Raw genomic sequence first — 12,743 nt, 5'->3', positions numbered from 1 at the left:
GGCATGAGTTGTCAAATCAATCAATGAGTTGTCAATTAAGAGATAAATCAGAAAGATTATGTTCGTGATTGTACAATATTTATGTATAGCCAAGAATAGGGTTGCTAATCTCCATATAGTTGTACAATATCTCTGTAAAAAGAAAATGAAAGAAATACAATAATAGAAAATCTGACAAAGTTGACTATGTAACATGTGCTAGGTTGGTTGGGAGGCATGGGCTAAGTGGGGTAGAGGGGTTGAACTTGGGCTAAGCTAGGATATAAACTAGAGTAGTGACTAAGTTGTGGGTAAGAATCCTCTCCCTCTCCTCCACTTGGTGTTGGAGTGTCTTGAGAATGAAAGAGATGAGGGATACTTATAGGTGAAGGGATCAATTTAATAATATAGAAGTAGGTAAGGGGTAAACATATCAAATTGTATTTTGTAATTAGATAATAAAGTCTGGTGCCGTGTGGCATCTCCTCATTAACCCTTAGAGTGGTATTTCTTGTAATTTTGATAAGTGTGAGAGTCATTTTAGGAAATTGATCATGGCCACACCTTGATCTAAAATGACTCTCACACTTCTCAAAATTAACTTAATGTGGGGCACACCTTTATCATCTGACTTAATTTACAGGTGTGGACCACCTAAAGAGTAGATGGGTCCAAAATCTCCGTATGCAAATCAGGTGGTGTTGCAATAGGCCAGCAGTGTCCTTCAATGATGTGGGCTCATCGAGACATGAACTCAAAAAATTAAGTAAATCTTAAGCTTAAGTGAACAACAGGAAACAAGATAGAGTGGTGATTGAATGCCCACTGTTAAAAAATTCATGAGGGCCACAAAAAGTTTTGGATCAAGCTGTTGCTTGTGTTTTCCCTTCATCCAGGCTTGACTGTCTTTAACAAGAGGTCTGATGACAAATAAACATTACCATGAGCCTTATAATAGTATCAATGGTGGGTATTGTCATCCCCAGTGTTTCGTATGACGTGGTCCACTTGATATTCAGGTATCTTTCATTTTTTGATTCATTTCCTATAATGAACTCCTAATACATCAACACACCACCACTGGGGTTGATGATGGGAGAGCCGCCTAATCCAACTTGTCTTTTATGAGAAACAGATTGTGTAGATTGCGTACTGAGTAAACTCTGTGGGGCCCACCTTAAATGTGTGTTATATCCACGCTGTCCATTCGTTTTTTTCAGATCATTTTAAGGCATTAGCCCAAAAATATCCACACTGTCCATTCGTATTTTTCGGATCATTTTAGGGCAGGTATTCAATTCACACTATTTCCTTTAGTGTGGTTTATTTCATCTTTCGGTCATATAAGCATCGATGAAGGAAAACACAAAATATAGGGTCATATAAATATGGATGAAGGAAAACACAAAACCAACTTGTTCCAAAACTCCTGTAGCCGCATGAAGTTTTCTAATGTAGGTATTCAATTCACACTATCTCCTTTAGTGTGGTCTATTTTATCTTTGGATATGCTTCAAATTTAGTTTCAGGACCTCAAATGAGCTTCTAAGACGGATGGACGGCGTGGATAAGATACTTACATCACGGTGGGCTGCAAAGAGTTTACTCAGTATGATATAGCTACCGAACTACTCAGTACGCAATCCGCTTCCTTCTTTACTTTTCTTGCACGCCTGGGATGTTCCGCAATTGACAGGTGAATGGCAAATAAACGGACGCGGATTCCCTGCCAAAAGCCTTCGCAGGAACTTCCTACCGGAAGTTAGGTGGGGCCCACCGTGATGTTTATGGGAAATCCATCACGTTTATCAGTTTTCAAGATCATTACATGTGATGGGCCTAAAAATGATCTAAATCCAAAACTCAAGTGAGCCGTAGATCAGGAAAACGTGTGTAGGTCAATTCCTACCGTTGAAACCTTCCCGAGGTCCAACGTGATGTTCATATACCATCTATACCGTTCATGAGGTCATTCCTATTTAGGATGAACTGAAAATATAAAAATTATTTTCGGCACTCCAGATCACACCAACGCCACGTGGCGCCCATCAAACAACATCACAAGCAAGAGATGACTAATCCCTTCTCCCTCCCTCATTCCTCCAAATGGCATTTCTAAATACGCTCACACCTACAAAACCGTTTTCACTCCCTTCATCTCCTTCCCTTCTCATCCATTCCATGCTCGTTAGATTGTTTCGTTCTCCCATCCATCGCCTCCTCCCAATCAAAACCAGAATTCTCCCAAACCCCACCACCTCCTTCTTCCCCCATCCTACTCGCAGCATCCATACTCGCACCGTTCTCGCCATGGCAGAAGGGTCCCACACACACAAACACACCAACCGCCTCGCGGCGGAGCACAGCCCTTACCTGCTCCAGCACGCACACAATCCGGTATCTTCCTTCCTTCCTCACATTTTCTTCTTTTATTACAGAATTTCTCTACCACTCAAGAAAATAGAGTGGTTTCTCGAACGATAATCTGTGGTGTATTCTACGGTGTGCCCGATGTCTGTGCGAGGGCAGGACCATGAATTTCGTCAAAGTCGGGGGGTAATTTTATTCATTTTTTTTTATATGAGTAATGGGTATTTCACGTGGAAGATGCGGAATTTACAAGAGAGTGACAATGGACGAGTAGAATGGGAGGACTCTGAATTTCATTGAAAATCGGCGTAATTCTCATTGCTGTGAGAAGTGTGTAAGGTGTGGTTTGGATGTGAAGAAAGCTGCCATTATGGAGAGAGTTTTATTGTAAGCAGAATTCTGTAATTGGATGAATTGGAAATTCGCATCACCATACATGTGCCGACTTGGGTCAATTGAGATATGGTATTGGGTCGAAGAATAGGCTAACCCAAGCATTTTGTAGACCCGTTGATTTGGTCCTGATACTCATTCGAGGGTAGGATCGTGAATTTTAGTGAATTGGGGGAGGGGGGCGGTTATGTAGTCTTTGAATGGGTATTTTGTGATTTTGCTTATAAAGGACATGGTTGTGGAATTTACAACATGTTGTTGACCACTAAGCACAAGGAAGGACTGAATTTCATTGAAATTAGTGGTTATTTTTGTGGTAAATGTATAAGGTGTGGACTGTATGCAAGGAAACTTGTGATTATGGAAAGAGTTTCTGTAGTAAGATAAACTTTCTAATTGGGTTAGTGGGAAATAGATGCTAGGAACCTCCTTGTGGGTATTCACATGAGAGGGGGGATTGAATTGGTAAGTTGCATCGCCTGTGCGAACATGTCATGCATGTGCAAGATCTGAGGCATTCATTTGACCTGAGCCATTGTAGGTATTCACATGAGAGGGATTGAATTGGTAATTTGGTAATTTGCATCACCCGTGCCATTGTGGTGCACGTGCAAGATTCGAGACATTCATCGACTTGGGCCCATCAGGACATGGCCTTGGCACAAACAATATGCTAACTTAATCATCTGGTGGCCTGCAAAAGTGGACACTGATTTGGTCATTCAGATCTCATTGGAGAAGACAACCATCGTGTTTAGAATGCACCATTGTGAGTTGAGAGCAGGGGAGTGGAGAATGACCTCCTGATAGGACTTGGTATCTTTCGAGTTGTAGTGGTTTCTATGAAGTGAAAAAAATCGCCATATCAACACAGGTCCAAAATGGACTGATACGGGGTGAGTCGTGCTGATTCCTGTACCATAGCGATTTGCAATACGAAACCATGATTTAAATACATGATTGTGCATGGATTGGGGTCTTTATAAAGTTTGAATTTTCAACCTTGGGAGGAAAGAGTTGAGGTTGGAAAATGCAGCCTTCCATTTTAGAAAGAAGCACTGCCTGGATTTTTATTTTTTGGGTTTAAAGAGTCCCACTTGTAAATTGTTCCCACCTCATTCCTAACATCCAAATGAAAGAAAATCTTTAAATATCTGAAAATCTTTGCATAAGTGAAACTTTCCTCACATCCCAATGATGCCTAAATTATTTTATTTTATTTTTTAATGGATAATGGGCAATCTAGTTTCTCTAGTAATCCATGGAGGAATGGTAAACGTGAAGTTATTGTCATAAAGTTCTATGTGGCTTCCTCCTCACAATATGCATTGCAAACGTGGGTGGTGACTGGGTCTTCTGATCTGGTGGGCCACCACATGGATGTGCTTTAGGCCAAATATGGCCATGATTGGACGAATCTCACATGTTGTGAGTTTTCTTAGCTGAATGTGGGCTTTTCCCGTGGACTATTTCCTTTTGCATACCATTGGTTGGAGGTATTCCATAGTTCAACCAGCTTTGTCTTTGTGGATACTGGATACAGTCCATTCACATGATAACCCACTAGGTCAACATCCGCAAGCACCACACTTGTTTGAGACATGGAGGGTGCTTCAGATTTGTCAATTGGACATTCGATTTGTCTGTATCATCAGTTAGTTCAATTTGGACTCTTGGATTGCCCTGTTTTTTAATCAGAACCCTTGCATGGGCCTAAGCTTTAATCAGGAAACTTGGATGGGCCTGATCTTCAATCGGACGGCAATGAGCCCAATCTGGACCCTGATTGGATCATCAGGGCCTGGAAGCATCAATATGTTTTACATGGATGTGAACCCACACAAGGCGAATGAGCATTGCATTTTTGGTTATTGCAAAATTGACCTAGTTCTTCATTGGAACTGAAACAGAAGGTTAATTTCTTTTTAAACTGAAGGTTGATTGGTACCCATGGGGTGAGGAAGCTTTTGAGAAGGCTCATAGAAAAGACATCCCAATCTTTTTGTCAAGTAGGTACATTTTTATTTTTATTTTTTCATTTTTTTCCTTCTTGCTCACTTCTGTTACTTGTTCACATCTTACATATGTTTCTTTGTAGTGCATCTGCTCTCGAGTTATAATCCTCGAATGCATTTCACCTTCTGATATTCATTTTTTTTTTTTTTTTGCTGGTCCCATCTGTTTGGATTTCTTTGCTCATGAAGTTGGATACAGCACATGCCATTGGTGAGTGGCTCCATTACCTTTTCTAGCTTTCTTAGCATGCTGCTGTTGGGTAAAATTTGAAATCCATGTACTTGCAATAATCTACAACTAATTCGCGGGGATACAGAAGTGGAAGGTACTCATTCATATTTTAGAAATTTAGTGCATATGAGTAGCAAATGAATGTTTGATAGTAGTCCTGACACATGCACTATGTGTCCATGTGCATGGGCATGGACAAGCAAACATTTGAATGCAAAGAGGTAGAACTTACCATCGAAATTGCACATCATCCAGTTGAAGTATTTACCAAGGTGCATTTAGATGCTTGTGGTTCCCAATGCCAAACTCTTGTACCAACATCAAAAGTGTGGTTGAGATAAGAACATGAGAACCTTCATGTTCGATGTCAGACAGGATTTGGGGTTGGCAAAGCAGGTAAATGCTAGCCTGCTTAATGCGTATTGTTCTTCCCATACGGCTGGGACACCAATTGCCTTAAGGGTGCTTTAGAGCAAGGTTTAAAATGGGTGTATCGGGTACCATATCATTCACCACCGATATGGCCTTGTATCTGCCTGTTCAGGCTGTTTTGGGCATTTATAGATGATATGGTTACATATGTATTGGGGTAGCACCACAAAATGCTACCTGGGTAACTTGCCCAAAAAAGCTGATTTCATTGTCTAAGCGGAAGGCATTTTTTCTTCCTTCACCATCCTGCCTATTTGTTGGAATTGACATTTGAGTTTGCACCAATATATGCATGCATATTTTTGAATGTTTCTAAAGTAGGGGACATAATGTTAAGGGTATTTATTCTATCTTATAAGTTTTATGTAGGGGACATAATCTCAAGGGTATTTGTTCCTTCTCATAAGTTTTATGTCAAAACTTCTATGCACTAACTGATTCGCTGCTAATCTTTGCCAAGGTGTCATGTAATGGAGGTGGAGTCATTTGAGAATGAAGAGGTTGCTAAGATGCTAAATGATTGGTTTGTTAGCATCAAGGTGAATTTTCTTTTAATTTGTAAATGTTAGTTATTTCTAGCTGCACCCATGAAGAGTAGGTATGGTAAGCTGCTTCACATGTTTTCCTACTTAAAATACTTCTAACTCAGACAAAAAAAGTTTTAACCAGTTGAAATGTTTCATGTTTAACATTATCTTGAACTCTATAGTTTTTTTTTTTTTCCTAATACTCGCTTGCAACAGGTGGATCGTGAGGAACGGCCAGACGTTGACAAGGTAAGTAAAATCTTTTTTGGTGACTCCAATTAAAGCAATTCATGTTTTGTTTCTGGAGAATATGATGCGTACTTTGATGTAATGTTTTTTTCGATATCAATGTAAGACATCTTTGGATGCCAATTACTTGATGTGTTTTTACTTGCTTGGCATTTTTGAACAGTCTTTTTGATGTAGCGGTCACTATTAATCTGGTAGGCAACCCTGGTTTGCTTTATGTTGATATGCTTTTTCTGATTACCATGAAGAGTAGGTATAGTAAGCTGCTTCAATTATACTCCTTCAAGCCCATTAGTTTCTTTATTTTTCTTAATGTAAATGAAATTGGAACTGGGACATATTTGAACTTCTAATCTGCTTTTAGGTTTGCAGATCCATGTAGCAAATTTTGCTTGAGAACTTACCAGAACTTAAGTATAGAAACTTGCAAGCTGAGTTTGTCCCGATTAGTTTAGCAATGTTGATTTGCTGCTTGTTTGGGTTTTTGATTAAGTCAATGGGCCTGTTTGGAATGCAGGATTAAATGGTATGGAATTACATTAGATGGAATTAACACCATTATTGCACAATGATTATATCTATGGAAATACCACGGTATTTTGATCGTCCAATCCCACATTTGGGATCAAATTCTTCGTCTGGGGAAAACATTGTATTGAGTGAATCATTTGTTTGGTGGACCATGGAATTGTAATCAACGGACCGGATTGTCACATGTAAAGTGCGCATATGGATGGACGGCGTGGATAAAACACATGCATCAGTGTGGGGCCCACAAATATAGTGGATTTCGAAATCCACCAGAAATTGTGTAGTATCTACTGTTGGGACTGGATGATATGATACTTGGATTATGGTTGAAAGTTGTAAAATATTAAAAGCCAAACGGTTATAATGGTTGCATTAAGTTCTTTATTATAAGTATAGATTCTCAATCATTGGAGTAAAGGCTTCAAATTTAAGTGAGGGAAAACATTCATCATGTGGTTGCAGTTACACACATATATCATTTTTTTCAGTCTCTTTGTATTCCAGTTCAAATCAAGACATGCAGACTTATGTCCAAGCAACGTATGATTTGTAAGGAAGCATTTGGAAAGAATGCTTGCTATGATATGTAGAATGTATTTTGCAGTAACCTGTTTCTTGGTAATCATTGCCTAGGACTCTAATCTTAAGGGTACTTGCAAAGAATTAAACTTTCACATGTACTACTGTTCCTGTATTATATTGAGTTCTATTTTCATATGTTTGCCTCTGTAGGTGTACATGACTTACGTACAGGCATTATATGGTGGGGGTGGTTGGCCACTGAGTGTCTTCCTTTCTCCCAATCTGAAGCCCTTAATGGGTGGAACTTACTTCCCTCCTGATGACAATTATGGACGACCGGGTTTCAAAACTGTCCTCAGGTGCAAACTCAATCTACTGAAATTGCATTCTTTACCAATTTAGTTTGCTGCTTGACCATTAACCTTCCTATGCTGGTTCAGGAAGGTGAAGGAAGCTTGGGAAACTAAACGGGAGGTGCTTGAGAAGAGTGGAACCTTTGCAATCGAGCAACTTTCAGAAGCACTGTCCACAAATGCTAGCTCTCAAAAATTACCCGATGGGCTTTCCCAAGATGCATTGCAACTGTGTGCTGAACAGGCAAGAATTTTTTTTATGTCGCGAGTGTGGTGTTGTTTGTTTCTGCACACATCTTGTTTCGAGTACCCAGTGGCCTCTCCCAAAGCGTATTTGTGAATATATGAATAGTAAAGGATTGCAATATTGGGTTCTGATATTTTGTTTTGTTTATATCATCTTTCAAAATCTTCTCTACTGACTCAAGTCTTGGCAATACGGACTTGACTGGGTCGGGATGTAGACTCAAGTTCTCCCTTTAGTTTTAATTTTATTATTTATTATTTTTTAACTAGAAACTCGAAAATCTTGGCCAAATACTCCACAATCTTGAAAAGCTTGGTTGAAAACTTAAGAGATTTGGAAATATTTGCTTGATGCTTTTCTCAAGGCAATCTATAAGATGTAGAGTGTGGTTAAATGAACTCGAGACTTCTCAGAGTCACAGCGGGACTGAGTTTCTAGTTTTTAATCCTTGTTTCACATCTTAATAATTCTTTTTTTTTTTTTTTTTTTGAAGGATACATTTTAATAATTCTTGACATGCATTATTATAGAGGGCTTTTCTATTTCATCTTCAATTAGACCTATTGGAAAATCTGCAGCTGAACTTCTGTCTTCATCTTCTTTCTCCCTCCTCCTCGTCCTTGTCCTCATCTTCCTCTTCCTCTTCCTCTTCTTCTTCCTTACCTCTTCTTCCTCCTCCTCCTCTTCTTCTTCCTCCTCCTCTTCCACTTCTTCTTTGTCTTCCTCCTCTTCCTCGTCCTCTTCTTCCTCTTCTTCTACTTCATCTTCACTTTCATCGTATTCCTCCTCCCCTTCTTAGTGGTTCAAACTTTGATTTTAATAACATATGAAATTGTCATAAAAACCAACTCCGTGATAGTCTCTAGAAATCAATATGGCTGATGTCCTGCATGGTTATCTCTATTGCTTGTCTGGCTAAATTAGTCTTCTGAACCATGCTATTTCATGGTATTTTTTGTAGCTAACAAGAAGTTACGATGAAGAATATGGTGGATTTGGATCGGCCCCAAAATTTCCTAGGCCTGTTGAGATTCAACTCATGCTTTATCAGACAAAGAAACTGGAGGAAAATGGGGAAAAAAGTGAAGCCAATAGGAGTTTGAAGATGGTTTGTTTTACCTTGCAATGCATGGCCAGAGGGGGCATTCATGATCACATTGGAGGTGGTTTCCATAGATATAGTGTGGATGAGTGTTGGCATGGTGAGTTTCTGAAGTGGTGCTGAAAGTGTATGGAAGACACCCTCTTTCTCTTCTTCCAAACTGTTCTGCAGAGGATGAATTTGACCTCCATTACTGATAGATATATAACAGATTGCTATTGTCATTCTTTTTGAGTATTTTTGAAGCAAATGATAGAAATTGTCTTATGAATGCGAGAAATATTCGTTCCTTGAAAGCCAATAATCTTTTGAACAGTTTCTCCTGCTTTTAGCTTGTCACTTTTAAATGATATTGAAGATGTCTTGGAATCACAAACACACAAACACACGTAGAATCCATTTCTAATACCATGTAATTTGTTTCTGATGCAGGACATGAAAATTAAATATGATATACGAGATTTCAGGCTTAAGATCACGTTAGTTCAGAAACAATTACATAAATTCCATATCCCACATGAAAGTCCAAACATTCAATTAAGGGGAATCTATGCGGGTCCAGACCTACACATGATAGGGCTGGATCAATAAAAATTATGAACCAAGCAATACTCAAAGATAAGAAATAATCATCCACGCATCTATAGTAATTAGTACCTAATCCAAGGGATTCAGAAATTCCAATTGGGGGAACCCTAGGGTAAGAAAATTGGCAAATAACTTAGGAAAAACGTAATCTAAGGCTAGGATTCATGAAAAACGGATATGAGATGATAAAAGAGGATAAAAACCTGAGCCAAAAGACGATCCCGCGTGTGGACAACAACAATGGCCAGACGGACGTGCGTGTGATCCCGACCGCACGTGTGTGGGGCCCACTATTCAGAAAAAGGCCACCTTGGCCCTGGTCGGCCAGGGATGGTCTCCAAAACCCCCAAATCTCAGCTCGATCCGATGTACGGTTTATGCGTGGTGCTCCGCCGAAGTTTCAGCTCGCCTGCGGGCCGAAATCTGAAAACCTGCTGTAATGAAGAAATTTGATGCAACAAAACGACGAATTCGAAGTACGGATGGTGGGGGAAAATGGAAAAAAAAGATGATGGAGGATGGGGGTGAATCGGTATCGATGTGGCTTCGCACCACGGTAGTTAGCCCCTCGAAAAGGGAGGGCTTCGCACCCACTTTTGAATTCTTCCACAACTCACGAAGAGAGCAGAAAAATAAAGCAGAAATTTTTTTATTAACTTCAATGAATCAAAAGAACTACAAGGGGTGCCTAGTTATAGGGAAAATCCTATACCCCAAAACTTGCACTATGTGTGCAACCTATTACTTGGCGATGGAGTAAATTAAAATAAAAATCAAACAGAGAAATCTAAAGCGTTCATAATGTTCTAAATAATAACAATAAGTAAAACCTAAAATATGAAATCAATCTGACGAGTGGGGCCACGATCATGAGATCCCATGATGGGCTTTTATTGATTATCGGGCCCAATCTTTTGAACCAAACTTCGTCTTCTAGGTAGGAGGCCCTCCCTGGACGTCGTCATCGAGACAGATTGATGGTGGGGCCCTCCTACTCCGTGCGTACGTGCGTGCACGTATGCGCGAGATGTCCCCATCAGTTTCTTACCTATACTCGAGGGAGAGTTGGTTAGAGGACGACCATTCCTGTTTTATAGGATGACAATATTATGTGACAAGTGTTATACCATGGGACATACCGCAAGAAACAGTGGAGGGTCTCTGTATGAGAGTATGAGATATCAATAGAATGTGTATACGTGTATATGATATGATCAGTAGGTCTGATATTTTGTGAAACCAACAAATTGTTCCTTTTTTCATGTGAATATGATGGCAATCATTCCTACATTTAGTCATGTGAATATTGTTGTTCTTAATGAATAATATGTAATGGAAATAACTCTCTTTTGGTCTTGTATTGTTTTTCGATTTTGATGCTTTTCTTTAGCTTATAAGTATGCCTAGAGCATGGCATGAAGATATCCACATGATAGTTAAAGAATATAGCCATAGAAGAAGCATGGTGAGGCCACAGCCCCTCCATTTACTTCGCAAATACCTTACTAGTCCAACATTGAGAATGCTGCCTTTTGGCAATTTCTTGTAGTGCAAAGCTGAGAGTTGCTACCATGCCAAATGAATCTGAAAAGTTTTGATGTTTGTCACAGGGGGTATCTTTTGAGAATGCTCTAACAACAAGTCCTTGGAATTGTGGCAGATATCTTGTTAGAACGAGTATGGCCAACTCTAAACTAATCTGCCTTGCATCTCTTATACAAAAGTGGCATAATCAACAACAAACAAATGAGCAGTCCCAATGAAATGTATCAAACGTTAATTGTGGAAAGAAAATCTCCCCCCTTTGTAGCATGAATCTTCCACTTAGTTGGCACCTCTCCTTTTGAAATCGGAATGTCATTTTACTCTATATGTCTGGTGGCTCCTTGCAGCAATGATAAATAGGTATAAATCTTTACAGGGGGCCACTATACCTAGCCTTTTGATTGATACAACCATTCTTCTCACTTTTGATGACATAATAATTTAAATGTCCTATTAAGTTCCAAACGTGAAAAAGCCTGTCCCTAAAGTTTTAAAAAGAGGGTGTCATCATCATCATCATCATCATCACCACCTTGTCCCAGCTCTTTGGGGCAGTTTATTCTCATGATTTCTTGGAAAATGTTTGATGATCGGCTTCCCATCTGCCATCAACCCTCTTCCTTTACCTAGGGTGGGGACTGTGTTATTATTTTACAAAGGTAGAAGCTTAAACTTTTGAAAACCAGTTGATTTTTTTTATATTCCCTAGAATCCCCATGTAGAATACATTCAAAATCTTAAAATTACAAGCCAATGATAGAGATTATACCTTAAACCATAAATCGTGATGTAGAAAGTGTAAATGCCGATCCTCCTAAGCAGGTCTATCCTTGATCTATCCTAGATGGAGGAGAAAGTGGAGAGTCAATGCACCGCTTTAGAATAGGGCTAGAGTTTCTATGGCTATGGTGTGTGCACGTTGAGAGCTGGCCATGTTATGGACCACACTGTATCCGTGAAGAAGGGAGATGAGAGAGAAGTCTCTCTCTCTCTCTCTCTCGCTCTGGTGGTGAAACCCCAAAGGAGTTTGGGCATTCAAGGCTCTCTCTTATGCATGGCTCTCCCCCTTTTGGATAGGATCTATATATAAAGAGAGAATTAGGGTTTTAAAGATACTATGGTTATGGTACACTGTCCTTACAAATGTATGTATGCCCCACTACACCAAACGATTGTGACCTTGCCGACCCATGCACCCAATTGACCCGATCCCTCTACTAAACATGACAATCTATCCTTCATCAAATACCCTTGCAAATCATTGGTTGGATCGTTAAGATCTTAACCATTACATATCAATTAACTATGATTGAATGGTTAAAACAAAAGATTAATGGCAAAAAACATTTTAAGAGTTAGTCAAAGTTATATGCAAGCTAATCTAGATTGAGCACAATGGATCTCCCTATTAAGAGGCTTGAAGGGATACTCATGCAAGTGTCTAAAAGCTCTAATAACAAGATGCCCTATCCATGAACACTCACATTTTTATGTGAGGTAGGACAAAGGCATCAACTCTTCATTGAGCTCGATGGTGGAGACATTCTATCTCAATTTATCATTAGTCCCCTCACATAGGATGACAACATAAGAACAAACACATGTTCGGTTTAGAACTTGCTAGGTGGTAATGGGATAACAGGTGCTGAGATTCATGA

At 39.5% G+C, this 12,743-nt stretch overlaps 1 protein-coding gene across 3 annotated transcripts in view; it reads left to right on the top strand.

Moving 5' to 3' along the window:
- The first annotated feature begins 2,079 nt into the window (after window positions 1-2,079).
- The window catches only part of LOC131231317 (uncharacterized), a 31,662-nt gene continuing 20,998 nt past the window's right edge, over window positions 2,080-12,743 (top strand). The window contains exons 1-8 of one of the 3 annotated variants that reach the window (XM_058227474.1): window positions 2,080-2,376; window positions 4,679-4,751; window positions 4,947-4,968; window positions 5,882-5,960; window positions 6,165-6,197; window positions 7,461-7,609; window positions 7,691-7,847; window positions 8,812-9,052. In XM_058227474.1, the coding sequence (XP_058083457.1) occupies window positions 2,086-2,376; window positions 4,679-4,751; window positions 4,947-4,968; window positions 5,882-5,960; window positions 6,165-6,197; window positions 7,461-7,609; window positions 7,691-7,847; window positions 8,812-9,052 (1,045 nt within the window). In that variant the 5' untranslated portion in view covers window positions 2,080-2,085. Of the gene's footprint in view, window positions 2,377-4,678; window positions 4,752-4,946; window positions 4,969-5,061; window positions 5,084-5,881; window positions 5,961-6,164; window positions 6,198-7,460; window positions 7,610-7,690; window positions 7,848-8,811; window positions 9,053-12,743 lie in introns of those variants that run through there. The other 2 variants (XM_058227475.1, XM_058227476.1) reach the window with 2 other exon arrangements.

Source organism: Magnolia sinica, chromosome 17, assembly GCF_029962835.1.
Source record: "Magnolia sinica isolate HGM2019 chromosome 17, MsV1, whole genome shotgun sequence".
Lineage (NCBI taxonomy): Eukaryota > Viridiplantae > Streptophyta > Magnoliopsida > Magnoliales > Magnoliaceae > Magnolia > Magnolia sinica.
Note: the sequence above shows the minus strand (reverse complement) of the source record. Positions and strands in the feature narration are given on the sequence as shown.